This window comes from Sprattus sprattus (assembly GCF_963457725.1).
Source record: "Sprattus sprattus genome assembly, chromosome: 15".
NCBI lineage: Eukaryota > Metazoa > Chordata > Actinopteri > Clupeiformes > Clupeidae > Sprattus > Sprattus sprattus.
Genome location: NC_137913.1, coordinates 19,733,255 through 19,751,598, shown reverse-complemented (window position 1 = coordinate 19,751,598; position 18,344 = coordinate 19,733,255). Strand labels below are relative to the sequence as shown.

Here is an 18,344-nt window from a genome sequence, read left to right as displayed (position 1 = left end):
TTTGGAATTGCCGCATTTGATACTGCCAAAATAGAGTCTCTCTGGATAATTATTGTCTGGGAGACCAACATTTGCGGTCGTGGTCGTCTACCTTTTTACTTCTTGTTTCGTGAGTACATTTCTTAGCCCCCTGTGGACACGACAGAGAACAATAGCAGATAAGAGCAATAGCAATGCACACTGTAAAATGTGTAGTTAACACTTTCATGATGTACTGGTGGTAGCCTGGCTTGTTGAAGAAAGAGTGAAGAAGCTCCGCAAAACTACTACTGTCTGCTGGCCAATGAGGCAACAGCGGGGCGGAGAGCCGTCTGCAATTGTACTACAGGACTGCAGGCAGCTGCATGAAGCTAGCATCTTCAATTCTCCATAAGCGTCTCGCTCATCTGGTCAATGGATTACACAGTTTCCCTTCAAGTTCAACACCAGCTGACAGTGTTTCCAACGCACTTGTACCAGGGTTACAGTTTGGAGTTACAGGTACACCTTTTTAATTATGTATGTGCTATTTGTTGTGATCGGTTAAACTGTGTTTATACTGTGCAGTATATCTGAGTAGCCTAACTCTCAAACAGGCAAACTGCAGTAGTATTTACCTGAGGCTCAGGCACAGCAGTCCCTGAGCCGAGCTTTACTTTGTAATGCCTGTGTCTTTGCTCGTGTCAGCATCCTTGAAACTGTGGATGCGCCGGTGCTGAGAGTGCGCGCTGTGAAAAGCTACCAGGCAGCGTGCCCCATCCTCTCGTCAACAGGATTCAGTGACGGGGGTATTCTTACGACCTGAAATATAGGACAGCACGCTAATATTTGCACGAGTCTATGTAGCGTGTCTGACACAATTCCTCGTTTTATTGTTGTCGATTAGCCCGTCTTCTTTTTAAGATCAGAAATAACATTAATATTTCGAGAATTCCTGAGTTCTTTCGACAGAGCTCTTTATCTGTAGCCTACTTTGAGTGGCCGGGTGTAGTTGGCGGGCAAATATGCTCAGTTGGTGCATAATTTAGCTTTAACCTTATCACATAATGAATGTATTCCAACTCACCTGCTGATTGTGTGTGAGTTACTATCTAAGTATAGAGCGACTGAACGCTGAGGACAACGAGCGCCGTGTAGCTTCTGGAGTATTTACCAACACGTTGTTTTTACCTACTGTATAAAAAGTTGGTATTATGACAAGCTGAAGGCAGACTTGTACGTTGTTCCTTGTACGTTGTGCCTGGTGCGTTTGGAGTGCTCCCTTTACGTAGTTGTGACCTCAACATGCATTACATATAAACAAACAACAACAAATTCATCTCTGTTATTTCGCAATGGTGCATTAGAAATGGATCATGTATTTGGAACATCCTATACTTCAGTTTTTTTTTTAGTCTTTTTTGTGTGAAGTAACTCACTGTTAGTTCTTATATGTGCTCGTGTTAAGGGACCAATACTTAATACTGTATACAGGATTAGGGCAAGATCAGTTCTGCTGACAACCACCTCATTTTTGTTATAGGTGTGTATGTTTGGAAAGGATAACTTTCTTCTTTGCAGTAGTCACCCATTTAGAAATGTCTATTTATATCAGTGAACAATGAGGCGTCCAATTACAAATCAAGAGGTATTTGTGTATTTGAGATGGCCTTTGAAGTCTTTTTTTTTCAGGTGGTGGTAAGATTATCTCAGAGCCCTTGCTATAATAGCATTAATATTCTCTTTGCTGTGATCACATGCCCCGGAGTGCAACATGAGACAAAAACAAATGTCTATTTTGAGATAGGAAGCATCTTGCTTTCTTCTATTTTCCCAGCCCAGACTACAAGGAGACAGCTTTGCAAGAGACCTTGTGATAAGGTCTCAAAGCAGAAAATGTGTTTCGGGCTATGAAAGTGCATCAAGACGGAGGTGTTTACAGTATGTTCTAAATCTGTTTATGTACATAAGCACACTCTCTCTTCCTCCTTTCCAATTTCACTCAACCTTTCTGGTGCTGTAGATGGGCAGTAACAAGGATCCTTACAGCTGTAGATAAAAAAGGCCTCAGTGCAAAAGGATTGGAATGAATTATATAAATTATTGATGGTTTGTTGACAGTGTCCCCCCCCCCCCCCCCCCCCCCCCCGCCCCTTTGCCTCCCTGCACACTGTGGAGAGGCAGCACTTTTGGGTTTTCCGTAACGGCATGTAAAAATTAGCATGCACACTCTCAGTCACTCCGACATGCTCCTCACAGAGTCTCGGAGAAAGAGAGGAATTTGAGAGATTACAAGATCAGTTCTCCTCTCATGCATTATAGATGCATCAAAGTCAAGCTCTCACAGCTCGCAGACCGCTTCTTGTGGAGAAACAGCAAATTAGCTCCCCCTCTATAAATGTAATCAGACTTTATTTGGCCCATCAATTAACTGGAAGGATTCTGGCTGATTGACACTAGTTCCCCCCCCCCCACCGAATACAAACATCAGGAGGTTGGACTAACTTGCTCCTAGAAGGAGGGCTTATGATAGCACAATCCACAAGGTGTCTCTGCCAGAGCCCTGTTTTCTCCTTGATATTGTTTCTCATTATTTAAACTAATTTCTGTCTTTTTTAACTCTGTCGCCTGTGCCAGAGGGGGGTGCAGTCTCCTGAGATCTTCATGTGCTTATGTGTGCAATTTTCTAAAAAAAATGCTAAATTATACTTACAATCTGAATTTGGCGTTGCTCACTAACAATGTGTGTGTGTGGTATCTCAAACATTCCCCTGAGTGCTTTTGTGGAAGGTTATTTTGGCCTGGAAAAGAGTGCACAGTCATTTTGAGCACATTCGTAGTAGTCCAACATGTAGTTAACAACAGTATGATCATGTGAAGAATGATAATATTTCTGTAGGTTTCTGGTACTGTGGTGTTGTTTTGATGGCGCATGGTGTAAAAGGGTTCAAATAGGTGGAATAACTTTTTAGTGAGTATGAATGACAGACACTACTTTTGTGCCTCAATTACAGGTCTTGACCTGCTTGAAAATTCAACCCCACTACTTCCAATTACCACATCTACGTCCTTAAAGGAAATGCTGCTTATGATCTAATGACTTTGACCTACATTTGATATGTAGTAAGTAAAAGTTCACTAGACTGCAGTGTCAGGTCATGAACGGGAAAAGATGTGGGCGTGAAAGTTTGTGGAACACAATTTTAACAAAGTGTTGTTAGATATCATTGCCGTGAATGTTAGTGGCAAGTTATCCAATGATAAGGATACAAAAGCTGGAACACCCAGAGATGATAACCTTTGGGAAAATATCTGTGTTTAATAGAGACACAAGCTAGCTAATGGTGCGACTATAGGCTTTCACTTTCATGCTTCCTCAGCAGCACCACTCCCAGGAGACAGGCTCTCATGACTGCTCTCATTTGGACCATGTTCTTAGTAATTTTCTAATTTCAGTTTCAAATGAAACCAGTATTTTGACCCCCCAATTTTCTTGACTCCACATGAGGGTTAGTCTTCATTTATAACCAGATCTCCATTCTCCGAAAAGTGTCATAGTTCTCTGATATATTGAAAAAAGTTTTCAAAATATTGCTCAGTGTTATTTCTTCTTTTCGGATCCTGGGGTCCTGTTTTGTATGCCGGAATAAAAAAAAAAGAAATGTTTGAAACTTTGCTCTGGATCCGGCCATCTTCCTGGTCACATGGTGGATTATTGTGAATCTCTACATTCGCTGCAGCTTGGAAGAGGATCTCCCCCTCACCCCCTCTTCCCAACCTTCAGTGCCTGTCACACCCTTTTCCAAACCTTCAGTGCTTCTGTTCACTTTTACTGAGTCCCACGATTAGGCCCTGAGGACTATCCTCCCACCAACTGCTTTGACATAATCCTTTTGACAGCTCAGGTCCCAGTGACTAATGTAAAATTACTTTGAAGCAAAGGATTCTCAAATGCCTAAATATTTATACTCAGGGATACATCTCCTGTAGGAAGCTGGAACAAGCTGGTTCTTGGACTTGGTGTATTTTAGGTCCTTCAAACCACACCAAATTAGCCCATTTAGCCTTTAATATAAAATAAATAATTGGTATTCCACCTGATTATTTAAAGAGAGCTTTAAATGGCAAATCCCTATAATCCATCCCTGCTTTATTGCGCCGGATGAAAATGAACTCATAAATGGATGCTCATTTTTGGTGGTATGCTCATTCTTGTTCCCTTTTCCATTGATAATTCAACATGTTTTACCATACCCACGTATAGGACATTGTGTAAGTTAATAATAATATGAATCGTGTAGCTGAGGGATTCTATCGATAGCGCTGGCTTACATAGTTTTCCTTTCCTCTTCTTTCAAACTTATGATACATTTAAAAATAAAGCATGTACTGTGCTACTTTTTAAAAATCAGCCATATTATTAGGTTGCATTGACTCTGCCGCGCCATCATTTCACTCTCATTTTTGATGTCATTGGCTTAGAGCATGAAACATTATGATCATTAATTATGAAAGTCAGGGACCTGTTCTATTGAAACAATATGAAAGTTTTTACCCCTTTATAGAATATTTTGATCGCAGAGTGGCCAATACATTTCCTACTAAATCCCTTCTATGCTCTTTACAGATCAGGGTAAGCGTCTGATTAATGCACTTGACAACAGCCTCAACTGGGCAGTGTTCCAGGTTCTACTTTAGACCTTGAGAATTACAGACACCTTGCAACAAAAAGCTGTGGTTACAGCTGAGCTCTGAGACAGTGGTTTGAGGTACTCTGTCTTTACTCGTGAGGGTTGTGTGCTTCTCTTGTGACATGAGAGAGAGAGCACTTGGTTTCTCCCTCCACTAAGACTGTTTGTTATGACAGAAAAAGGCTTGTGGCTGAAGTCAATAGTAGAGAACACTTTATTATTTGATCACATCACAGTAATAATTTGACTGGTTGATATTGAAAGTACATATGGTATATTATTTGGTTGGTTCTTTGTAGGGGTTATTTGACTGCGAGGTCATAGCAATTTTCAGCCTGACTGTTTACTGTATACTGTCGACTCTTTCATCCTTGAAAAAAAATATTTCCAAGTCTTTAATGAAGGAAGAACCTATGAAGAACCAATCATTTGTGTCTGAGAGTAGTGTTGTCTTTCAGACTATAACAAAAAATATACCCCTAAAAATGGTCATTCATAAAGGAGTCTGTCTCTCTCTGTCTCTCTGTCTCTCTCTCTCACACACACACACACACACCCACACACTTTCTTTCTTTCTCTCTCTTTTTCTGTCTTATGATTACTTGCAAGAGTCTCCCTCTGTAATGAACCCAAACCCTACGGCCAGATACTCTATTTTTAAGGTATCATTGTGTCTGCTCTGGAGGAGGCAGAATGGGCTGTGGGCTGTTTTGTGAAAAGGTCTGACTTTGTGGTTGGACCACGGACACTCTCTAGCCAATGCTGTTGGGGTTGGTGGCATCCAACATCAATATGTATCCAGTGCTAATTTTAAGTCAGAACTCAGGTTGTTTCCCAGTGGCATGCTTTATTAAATAGGAAGTCTGGAAGGCATTCCCTTTACAAGATTATTTCTTAATTTAGGGACATGTGCATCCCTTGGTACTGCTTAAAGGTAATGTATGTCCAGTGATCACAGTTGCCCTGCAATTGTGATAGAAGTGCCAGTGTCTATTTTATCACTGTATTAAAGAGAGGAAATTTCTATTTTAAACATTCATTTAAAGCGTAGTGCAAATGCACATTGTGAACCCTATTGCCGTGAAAAAACAACACAGGGAGTCCTACTGTACACTTACATATTGGTAGCTTCAGGACTTGAATACTGCACACATTATGTCATGCAGGAGTTGGAAGGCTAGCATAACTAAATGTGACTTTCATGTAGCCTATGCAGCACAAGGTTGAAAATGAACTGTGTGTAAATGAAGTAATGGTAACCACAAGAACCACATCTGTTCTCAGCGTAGTGTCTTAACTTCAGCACAGTGTGCATGACTGCACTAGCTCTTACGTAAATGAAAGTTGTAAATGGATTTAGGATGCATCCCAGTGATCCTGCAAGATGTACCGAGTGCATTAGGCGTTGTGCATGTCCTGATGAAAATTAGACCTAATAAATCTCCATGCAAAAGTAATGGGATGTGCCCCTCTGCATGAGAAAAGTTCTTAACTTGTTTAATTTATGAAATTTAAGTAAGTGGTAGAGTTCATCATTCTGCTCAGGGATGGATTAACGAACGGGCCCAGGCCCAGGCCCAGGCCCAGGGGCTCATGAACTCAGGGGGCCCCTAAGCCAGAGCCTCTGCGTGAAGTCGCTGTTATGTATCTCTTATTTGTGGTTGAAAAAGGTGTATTTTGTTAATTTGCTAATGGCTTTAATTGTGTGCGCGTGCGTGTTTTGCAAGCACACAATATTTTTTTCGCGAAGGGCGGGGCTTTAACAATCCATCCATGATTCTGCTGTATTTGTTGCATATTCACATGTGCTTGGCAGTCAATTAGGGAGCCAAGCTAGAGCTGGTGCTGACCTTCAGTGATCTTGTAAGATGAAACTGTTTTGCATGAAGGAATTGTACCCATGTAATTGTGAGCAAATCAAACTTAATCATTATGTTTCCCGTTTTAATGAGGTTCTTTGGATTTTGTACATTCTCCAGAGCTCGTGTTGAAATACATTTCTGTAAATGTTCAAGATGTGAACGAACATGCAGTCGTAGATGATAGCTTTTGAAAGCCTGCCCTCGCTCTTCAGTTGGGCTTCATTTCGTCATCCTCCTCTTTTTACTCAACCGCTGCTTGCGACAGACACCTTCTCTTTTTCAAACCCTCTGTGGATGTCAACCAGAAAGCCTGACAGGTTCAGAGGCACTGAGCCGAATGCCTTTAATCCTCCCCTTTCAACACAAAAAAGACAAGAGCGTTATGAATGGCCCGCCACTCGACACCTCTGCGGCGAAAGACATCTTCGACACAATCTGAGGATCTGTGGATATGGCCCCTGGCATCCAAAATGCATGAGCCTAGTATGCAGTGGGCCAGGGCCCATTGTGTGAAAGACCTCAACCGACACGCACAGATAGCCATTTTCGCAAAGTAAGAGGGTGTCCACTATAGCACAATTGCTCTCTGCTAACTCCTTATATCGTTGCTAAATTATTTCAGCAGGATTTAAATGAGTGGTTGCCACTTGCAGAGTCTATTCACTGATAAATTATTTCTGAGAAGCTCCTGACGATTTTTTTGAGGCCTCATCAACTCTGTTGGTGCAGGAAGCAAGGGAGTGATGAATGAATAGATAAAAGAATAAACACACCAGAGATATATCACTCCATGCAGACTACCAGGACATAAGGCTTTAAAAGGAACTGTTTTTGTTTTTGCGTTGTAGGGCTGTGCATGTTGAAATGTTATTCTTAATGTTGAGAGAGTCTCATCTGGGACACTGGGATATCTTTGTGATTTAGATAAGTGCTTTGAATGAGAGAAGAAAAAAAACAAGTTATTTTCTACCAGATTTGTCGGCATTAAAGTGCGCTTTGGTACCACAGCTTCTGGGAGTCCTTCACAAAGACTTAAAAAAATGTGCCATCGTGCTTTGCCCTCGTCTTTTTTTTAATTTTTCATTGCTATGTATTGTTTCTGTTGTCAGTGGTCTCTTGCAGTCGTGTCTTAAGTTTCCGTGTCCTAACTTTTTATCATACCAAGGGGATTGAGCCTGCATCTTTATTTTATCAGGACGTGCATACTTTGCCAAAAGTGTTTTGTTCATCTACCAGCTTAGCTAGCTTTGTGATGGTACCTTGAGTCTGTAATGCAGCTAAATAGTTTCTTTGGGCAAAAGCAGAGATCTTTCACTCTTTCTTCTATTTTCAGGCAGTGACGCAGCAGTGCTTTTCGTCAGAGACCTGAGTGCTCTTTTAGTTTTAATGTGTGCTCTGCGTCATTTATTTTCTATGAAACTGGCACAGTTCTTGTGGCTCATGAGGCGATTCAGGTGATTTTACCTCCTTTTTGTCATTTGTAGGATCTTAGTAATAAGAGTATCTTTGATTATGTAGTCTACCTTGTCATTCCATACATTATTACACACAGTATTGTTTTTAATTAGTCTGGAGCAGGCATTCCATTGAAGTAGCATCCCCGCTGCAAGGAACTCCACAATGGCACGCAATCATTTTCATTTCCTTTCTTAGAGATCCTATTCCCTGGGACCCTTCACTCCAATGTATAGCTTATACCTCAGATCTTCCGCCATATATGTTTTACCACAGGGATGTACAGTATGCATTTATTTCTTCTTACCAGTGCCGTCGTGTCACCGCACACACCAGGCTGCCTTGTGGCATTATTAAAGCAGATTTTGACCCCCCCTCCCCCCCACAAAGTTAGTTCTTCAGCAGGAGAGTTGTTGCAGCACGTTAACACCCACTGTCTATGGTAATTCCACTGATTAGGATACATAGCAGGCGTGCCTCTTGCTCCTCGCCTTGCCTCTCATCCCAGTTTCTCAGCGTGCTCTGATGTGCTGCCATGGAATGGTAATGAGCTCAACTGGGACATGGGACAGCGAGAGATGCGTGCACACGCCGACGATTGAGAGTGGGTTCTGGAGCAACGCAGAAGTTTCCTCCACAAGGTCTCTCTCCCTGACAAAGTCTCACGCAGCTCCGTCTTCTGTGCCGCGTTTAATTAAGGCTTGTTTATGGAATTCCATTTAATTTTGTATGGTTCAACAGAATGCCATGAATATTAAAAATCTCAACTCATTTCCTCAGGAGTGGGGCTTTGTTGTGATGTTAGCAGTGCCGTAACCAGGCTTGGTGGGGTTAGGGTTAAGAATTTCCTATAAACTAAGTATAAACCCATTTTTGCCGTTTGCAAGAAAGTAGGCTATTTTACGTGAGATTAACATCATTTGTGTATGTGTTGTGTGTATGCTAAATGTGTCATGCAGTTTCTTCAGTCCTTGGCTTGCCTCTGAAACAGATCTTTATTATATACTTACAATAGATCTATAGTTTGACATTTGGACTAGTATCTTTCACGGTTCTATTTGTTTTCTGTAGGATTGGACATTGTTAGACATCTACAGTCCTTATTGTACATCCCCACATAACTCTTTAAACTGGTTTATCTTGGCTAGTGTGTGTGGAAGCATAGGGGTGCGCTTCCGGAAGGGGAGGGCAGTGTGACTGGGGGCCATCACTATACAGACGTGCTCTGACTGCAGTATGAAGTATTAGGTATTAGGAGGGAGGGTCTTGACACCTGCACCATAGCTCAACTTTTACACGCAGACACTTAATAACAAGCACAAGTTATAGCGCTACATACAGACATGCAGATGAGAAATGTTCATAATTTCGGATGACACATTTTCAGTAAGTTGAATTGAATCTTAATTATCATTTTCTGAAAAATGTTACAGTCCGGACCTCGGCCATTTTGCTATGACTCTTTGTGGAGACTTTTGTATGTTATTTTTTGTTGTTTTTGTTTTTTTTTTCTTTTGTTTTAATGCGATGTTTCCATCAAGGTTTCTTTGCAAGTTCATTGGGGAATTCAATTCAAGTAATTTTTTGTGAAACAAACAGGGTTAGTGGAAAACGTTAAAAGCTACACCGCCCTTAACTACTCTAAGGTCCTTGGGTTTGATCATGAATTATACAGCGGTGTGGTCCTCCTGAAAAAAAACCAATGTTAATTGGAAGTAGAAAACGTAGAGCAGTTTGAGAAAATTAGGATGACACGGCTTCCCTCAGCTGTGATACACCATTAATTATGCAAGCTCTGAAGGCCCGTCATATTCACGGGAGGCTTTTTTCTCTGTGTCAGCGGAGACGTCATCTCTCATTGTGTCCTTAACAAGTTTTGGAAAGGAGAGAAAACATGATGCAACCACAGCGCAGTCAGCAGAGCTAGTCCAGCAGGCCTGTCACTACTGTCAGTGTTAGCTGAATTATTTTTTTACTTTATGAACTGGCATCCTCGTGTGTATTTTCCGCTTGCGTACCCATCTGTACCTGGACGACATAGCGCCGGGGCGCTGACACACCTGGTCCAGTGGTTGATGAGCGCGTTAGACTGCAGTGTCAGGCGTTTTTTTTCTCTTGAGCGAAGGGAGAGGGGGCACCTTGACAGAGGCCCAGGGTGACTCAGGCAAATGGCCACGTGGGCTGCAGTCCAGCTTCACAGCTCAACACCTTCCCTGACGAATTACAACAGACCTTTTATGGGCTGAACATCTGTCAGGACTGCCCACCCCACTGGCCTTTCTGTAGTGTAGTAGCAACAACCCCCCCCTCCCACCCCCAATTCTCCTCTCTCTCTCACTCTCACTCTCACTTACTGTCTCTATCCATCTCACTTTCATTATGTCTTTGTCTGTCTCTCACTCTCCCTCACTGTCTCTCATTCTCTCTCTCTTTCATATTCTCCCTCTCTCTCACAGTTTCACCCTTTCTATGCACCCCCTCCCACCCCCAATTCTGCTCTCTCTCTCTCACTCTCACTCACTGTCTATCCATCTCTCTTCCATTATGTCTTTGTCTGTCTCTCACTCTCCCTCACTGTCTCTCATTCTCTCTCTCTTTCCAATTCTCCCTCTCTCTCACAGCCCCCCCCCCCCCCCCCCACCCCCAACACACACACACACACACACCCTCTCTCTCAACCAGACAGTCACACCACTGGCTGTCACGTTCAGAGTGATTTTCTGCCTCCTCAACTCTGACCAAAGCAAGACACCAGACCCAGACTGAGACAGACTCCATTAAAGTATATGGCACTGAAAGTAAAAGTCTACTCTAGCGCTGGTTTGTATTCCATTTAATACACCACCAGTGCTGACTTGTCCTCTTGAGTTCTGTATAATTGGAAAGAAGACTTGATTTACTATACCTATAGACAGTTATTCACAGCGTTATGAAAAACAGTGTGGTAATATTCACCTCTGGTAGATAGATTATTTTAAAAAGTTCCTTTGGTGTTTTTTTTATGGACGTAGTATGAAAACTGTAGATATTAATGTATGGTAAAACTGTAATGTGTCAACAAAGCTCTGGCAGGGTAATCCAGGAAGGCTACATGGCCATGCTCCCTAACAGGAGCTGGGTAAATAATTAATCTGGCCGATACGTGCAGCTTTGCACAGACGGTGACAGTGATTCGGGGCCGGGGCACCAGTGGGTGTTAATCCGAAAAGTACTCTTAAAAGCGCTAATTTATGCTGCTCGTCCCGCTGTAACTCGGGCACTGTCAGGGCTGGAGCGAGCTGACTGTGGCTGATTATGGCAGAGGACTCGCCAAGAGTCTCTGGGTTATTTATTTCCCGCCTCCCTTTCTCCCTCCCTCCCTTTCTCCCTCATCCTCCTCCCTTGCTTCTGCGGCAGTCAGGCAGGCTCTGTGTGATCTGACAGATTTTATTCTCATCTCCTCTGCATTGTTCCTCCCCATTGGACTCCTTAATGCCAGTGTGCCGCTGACTGATGCAACAGCTTAGACTTGTTGTTCCTTTGTGAAACGGCGGGTAATCAAGGTCATCCCCCGGTTTTCAAGAACAGTGCCTGAAAATACCAGCTTTGGCATTTTGATGAACTCCTTGCCTTGGAATTAGCAGTAGAAATGTGTCCAAATTGTTTTAAAAAGTGGAGATTATTTGATTAGAGATATATTGCATTTGTTCCACTACATAAATTAAATCACAGTATAATTATAGTTTGATTGACTGTGATTATTCCAGGTGTTAAAGTCTTATACAACATTAACATTGACATACATGATTGATTACACTGAGGGAAAAGATCCATGTCAATGTAATTTCTTAAATTATGTTGCAGCCCAGTCCAAACTGAACAACATTAAAACTGGACAATGGATGTGGCAATGAAAAGAAAACACAAATGCAGTTATAATACTTCAATTACTGAAGTTTGAGATGCTGAGCAAGCCCCCCATCCCCAGTTAGACCTGTATATCTCCATTAAGCTAATCTCTATGGTCCCTCCCTGATGTATCAAACTCAGGGTCTGTATTGAACTCGGATCTGTTTGTCAGTAAAATCCTAAAGAACTAAATCTGTTTTATTTTTTCCTCACCTGTTTGTAAGGTTTTTTGCTCAAGTATTTGTACCTGCTGGCAAAAAAACTAAACAAAGAATCTTTTCAAACTGCAAATTACCCTTCTTGACATACTATGGGTAAAAACACAACGTCAAAAAAATAAACTGTACTGGGAAAACATAGATCTTATGGTGCAGCCTTATTTATAAAAATAGGATAAGAATAAAGATTTGAATGATAACGCCTGATGAGAAAAAGACTTGAATTTTGTAGGCTTTCTTCTAACTGTGTGGTGACATCATTTGCAGTGGTATGTTAATGCTGGAGATTGTCCTCTGAGCTTTGATCTTTCCAATTGATCCCATAGGATGTCAATGAGGAGGCGGCTGGGATGGAGAATCTCTCAGAGGATGGGTTAACTAAAGCCTTATGTGTGGGTATAAGCTGAGCTGTCAAGTCTATGTTAATTGCAGCAACACATCTCATCTTGAAAGCCTTTTCACCTTCTTCTTTTGTTTTACCTAGTAGACCATGCAATCATCAGAGGCATGCATTCGTTTATTTCAGTATTAAAGGGAAAATTAAATACATTTTCCAATTCATAATTTACATATTAATGATCTGCACTCTCAGTTGTATTGTTTTAACATTTTGCCTGTGGTTGGTATGATGTGCCTAATAGAGCCTAAAATGGGGAGGGAGAGAAGAGTGGATAGGTCTAAGACTCTGTGAGGCTCAGAAGGAAGGAAGGAGAGAAGCTAAATTAGAATGAGGAGCAGAAATAGCTGCAGCCTATGAATAGTAGAGGAGCATCTTGCCAAATCTAATTGCCACCTTCCCACTACCTCTACATGGTGGCATTAAAAGACCGTATTCAGGGCCATTATTCCTTTTAGTCTCAAAATAACTGTTCATTTATTCATGCTGACCCCAAATGGATATTCATTTTTTTGTGTGTGTGTGTAAATGTTGAGCTGATTGCCTCATAGTACCTACATTTGGTTCAGTCTGTATTTAAGGTCGGTCTTCCTGAGACTGCTGAGGATAAAGGAGAGAAAAAATATTGACCAAAAAAGACTGAAAGAGAATGATAGGGAGGGAGGGAGGGAGGGAAAAAGATGGAGGCAGGGAGGAAGGATAAATAATAGAGTACAACAGGAGGTACATAAATCTTAGGGAGTGCAGTGATTGCAACGGTGTGTCTTGCACAAAAAACTGATGACACGCATGTTAACAAGACAAAATAGTGGAAACTTGCATGGCAGAATATTCTTTAGCCAAACAGCACGCAAACATCAGCAGAGGAAAATGCATGGTTGGTCATGGTTGTTCTTTGTCTGTGTTACCTGCTGAAGGCCGACTCTTGCTTTCTTCCAGATGAAGTCGACTGAAGTGGACCAGAGTCTCTTCACAGACAGCTACTGCAAGGTGTGCAGCGCACAGCTCATTTCCGAGTCCCAGAGGGTTGCCCATTATGAGGTGAGCAGCTCTTCCCACAGGGGTCCGGTCTTCCACCCCATTATTCTTAGTCTTTCCACACTCCCCCCTAGACACTACACTCCACCACTACCTCAACAATCACACCCAAACCACCATCCCTCAGAGAGGCAGTGGTCAAGCCCAGAATGGCCTTGTGGTTCGAGTGGTTCATGCTGCATTAAGTCAGGCTGCTCTTGACCAAGAACAAAGTTTGTGTGTGAAGACCGCAGGGTAGCAGATTACAAGAGGGGTGAAGCTCCTGTGTAACCACATGTGTAGACCGCAGGGCTGAGACTGTGGAGGGCTGAAGCTCTCTGTTGCACTTCTTTGATTCTTTGTTATTTTATATTAGTTTTCCTACGTTCCTGAGAGAGCAAACAAAGGCGGCATTGGGATTTTGCTTATGAATTCATTCAGCATTGAACATTTTCATGCAGGTGCAGAAATTAGACTTTTGGTGATTGTAAACTGTACTACGTCTGCATATCAAACATCTTGTCTCCGCATTCTGGGAGTGCTGGTGATTTCATCTAGTGATTTTTAACAACACCCTGATACCACCAGAGGTTCCAACCTCCATTCACCTTCAGTGTACTCTTGGAGTCAGGGCCAGGCTCTGTCCATGACTTGGTGAGGTATTGTTCAGCTCATGTCTGTCACTTGACCAACCACCAAAGAAAAAAAAAAAAGAAAAAAAGATTGTTACATTGATGGTTGGAATTGCAAAAGTAATGGCTCCTGTCTGAGTGCAGGTTCTGCCTTTCACTCAGTGTCGTGATACAGGCAGTCAGGTCCCAGGTGCACTGGACTGCAGGGCCTGAGATGGTGAGGAGCTGTAATAATATATGTTGAAGGGCCTCATATGAGAACCTGTCAAGGCCATTAAGTATTTATTAGATTGACGTGTGTGTATGTGCGCCTGCCCGGACGATGGGCAAATAGAAGTTTTTGGAGATGATCACTGCTGCACTACTACCATTCTACCCGTCCCTGTGTTTGCTGTTAGCTCGTGCAAACAATAATGTATCACTGCAATATTTAAAAGCTTCTTAATTACGTTTTTGGCACATTTTTGCCAATTGGCAAACAATACTGACTGTAAATTATTCATGTATTATGTTGTTGAATCATGTTTTGGTTACAGCTGTGTTACATAACACACCCCTTGGTGTGTGTGTGTGTCTGTGTGTTTGCGCGAGTGTGTGTGCATGTGTGCACGAGCCTCACACCAAAGCAGGAGTGACAAATTAGGTATGCAAGGTAGCTCTCGACAAGTAATCCAAACAGCCTGTGGAGGGTATTCCAATAATTCAGTTGTTCAGACAGGCATTTCAGATCAGAGGAAGTTAGTGTCTCTGTGTGTAAAATATTAATTTAGGGTTGAATATTTCCTTTCCCTAGTTGTTCTCTCTTTGGTGAGCAAAGTCTTGGACGGTTGCCCCTCTCTGCAGATGGGTTTGCCTGTGCTCCATCTTAGTAGCATCTGCCTCTCCTCTAACTCTCTTTGACATGTTTGGGCCACTGTGACGATGGACATGTGTGGTCACTGAACGCCAGACTGAGAGATGGGGCGGGGGGGGGGGTGGGGGGGGTAGGGTGAGGGTAGTGGGGAAACCAGGCCAGGGCGTCACAGACCTGGTTTCCTCAGACGGGGCCTTACACCTCCTCCAAGAGCTCTTGTCTCGGGTGTCCTGCCCGCAGACTTAGATTTTGGCAGACATTTGGGGGATGTTATTTAGTGGAGATGTGGCTCTGGTTAAAGTTCAGGTTACCGTCTGCAGGGCTGCTGCTCATTCAGCGGACACCTCCAAATGTCAGCCATCAGGGATTTATCAAAAGCCTTGAAAATCGAGAACGAGACTGCACTTTAGAAAGACCTTTTTACCTAATGAGACTTGGACTAAAGACCTTTTGGTGTCAGATTCAGTGTCTCCATCTCTGTCTCAATACCAAGAGGATAACTTTATAAGCAGTAAATATGTACAGAGTTTTGCAGTCAATCTCAGTTTGAAATGCCTGATGAGGCCAAAGCAGGTCATGTTTTGTGGTTAATGCTTTGGATGAGTAAGCCATCAAATTTAGCCTAATGTTTAAAAGCTAGCATGGTGCTTGTAACATATGTATGTGTTTATCTATTAAATGCTCTTGAAAAAGGATCTCTGGTCATGATTAAATGAGGTAGCAATCTCACCCTGACCTTCAGTGTGCAAATGTTGAGTAGATGCTGAGGGTGCCTCTCAATTCCCTGTTGGATGATTGCTGTTTCCCTTAGTTGATTGCTTTTTAGACTGGCCAACAACGTGCAAGGCTGGATATTGAATAATATGCTGTGATTGCTAGATGTATCAAGGACTTTTCAGAAGTAATATTGGCTGATCTTCTGTCAGTAGAAGCCAAGTGTACCGGGCAATAATGTGAAAAGTTACACTGGAAGGATTTACTTTGTTACTGACGTGTCCCCCAAGGTTCTGCAGCACCCTTGTTATTGATTTTCACTGTCTGGTTTGGTTGAATTCATTCACTGCCTCTGTGCGATTTTAGACCTTGTCATACCATTTTGTTGTTGCTATAAAAAAAGACATAATGTGCCCAGATGAGTTTAGTTTGTCCTGGAAACTCCAGGAAAGGAAGTCAAGTTTGTATTTGCACACTGCTTCATTTTTAGACATAAACATTCTGAGGCATGTAATGCTAATGATATACACTGATGTAACTGTTGTTTCAGCCTATTACCCACGCATGAGTGCTGGGATACCAGCAGTGTTACAGTGAAGGAGCACCCCCCCCCCCCCCCCCCGCCCTCTCTCCTTGCCTGTGGCCAGAGTTGGGTTCACTCGACTCACAGATCCAGTGCCCTCTGCTCCTGCAATGCATGAGGACCAGACAGCAAGGGAGAGGAGAACAGAACAGAGCGACCAGAGGGGGGCTTAGTGTCTCCGCTTGGTCAGGGTGATATCATCAACCTTCAAGGACAAACCTTCTCCTCTCCATGACGCGCCGCATGATTATCATGACCCAGTTCTCTTCCGGCCGCTATCTCCCGACCTGTCCCTGTGATCGCTGCTCTGCTTTCAGACCTTTATGTGGCACTGGGGGCAAAGCCATGCTAATTCATATTAGATATAATTAGATGTCAAGTATGTCTCTTCCTATTATCAAGACACCGTTGCGGTCATAAATTGTGCCGCGCTGTGCCAGGAGATGACTTCAGTGGCTGACCTCGGGAGCTTGGCTGTGTTTTTTTTTTTTTTTTTTTCATTCACCAGAGAAGAAATTGATTTTGGAACAATGATAACCTGTGATACTGAAGCCGAGCTTCCCTGATTCTGCTGAGGACACTGTTTTCCAAAAAGCACCCTGGCCTTCCAAGATCATTGATACCCCCGGGAGAATGGATAGCCCAAGTGGCACAGCTCTTCATCATTTGACTGCGGTCGTTGCATCACAATGCCTACGAAGATGGGTCCCTGGTGGATTTAGATAGATTCCTCCCATTAGGTCCCTAGTTATTGTCTCTTCCTCTCCTTCTGATGTGAGGGAGCCCCCACCCCACCCCCCACCCCTATTGGATAAAACTAGTTCACGATGAAGGACCATGCAGGGTGTATTGATTGGCCCGGCTCGTATAGCTGATGTGTCCCACATGCCCGCTGTGGCTGACCTAGGAGAGCACTGAGTTGGAAAATAAAAAAGTGGGAGTGTGCGTAGAGATTATATAGCTCATGCATTTTAACTCTTAATCAAAACGTTTTGTTTACCGTCCTTGAAAGATGAAGTGTTGGGCAGCCCAATCAGCTCCAGTCCAATCAATGGTGTGTCCCATCCAAATCCATTAGGGAGCTTGACTGTTTCAATCATAGCTCCAAAAAAAAGGGAACATTGAGTTAAAGAATGGGATGATCATAATGATATCTGAGGACAACATTTAACGAAAGCCACCCTTCCCCCACATTGAAACACACACACACACACACACACACACACACACACACACACACACACACACACACACACACACACACACACACACACACACACACACACACACACACACACACACACACACACACACACACACACACACACACACACACACACACAGAGACAGTGACAAACATACTCTAGCCTTTCTGTATATATATCTATATCTGTCTGAATGACAGAGAACATGGGCTTTTGTGGCGGTAAGAAAATGTATTTAGTTTGCACGTCAGACACCCATTCTATCCATTGTGAGATATAATTAAGAAGTAAAGAAATCCAACAAACTTCCCCATTCAAATGTGCCCTACACAGTGCCTACCATGCAGAGGTTGATCACATAGGGTTGCCTTGATGTGTTGACAGCTGAATGGCAGAGTGTAGACTCGAAGGGTATAAAGAAACTTTCAGGATTCCACACCGGATCCCTGGCAATCTCTCCTTCCTCAAATAAACTTCTCAATGATCATTCATGACATAATGAACTCTGAAATTTTGGGCATTTGTTCCCAGTGACACTAGTGTGGCTTGTGGGGGCTAAATATTTTGTACCCGTTCAGTTGATTCACTCCATAAAACACAAATAGTATGAGATATCACGCCCCCGTATCTCTGTCTAAAGACACTCACTATCTCTGTCTAAAAACACCTCAACCTTGCCTCGCCTGTATGGTTTACCAGCTGGTTTTAGGTGTAGCAAGTTAGCAATTACTCTGGAAGCAGTTAAACTGCTCCAAACAAGATTTGTTTAACATCCTATATTGGTGTGTCGACTTGACGACGGTTGTCTTGCATGAGCTCGCTGACAACTTTGACCGCAGCTAAACCACGAGAAGGACTTTTGCCCTGGAAT

General features: G+C 42.8%; 1 protein-coding gene across 2 annotated transcripts in view; it reads left to right on the top strand.

Annotated features, from left to right (window-relative positions):
• Positions 1 to 393: 393 nt before the first annotated feature.
• Positions 394 to 18,344, top strand: part of zmat4a (zinc finger, matrin-type 4a) — a gene marked incomplete at both ends in the record, with an annotated part of 64,446 nt that continues 46,495 nt past the window's right edge. The window contains 3 exons of one of the 2 annotated variants that reach the window (XM_080852293.1): positions 394 to 480; positions 12,399 to 12,464; positions 13,409 to 13,510. In XM_080852293.1, coding sequence (XP_080708419.1) covers positions 394 to 480; positions 12,399 to 12,464; positions 13,409 to 13,510 — 255 coding nt within the window. The remainder of the gene's footprint in view (positions 481 to 12,398; positions 12,465 to 13,408; positions 13,511 to 18,344) is intronic. The other variant, XM_080852294.1, reaches the window with a different exon arrangement.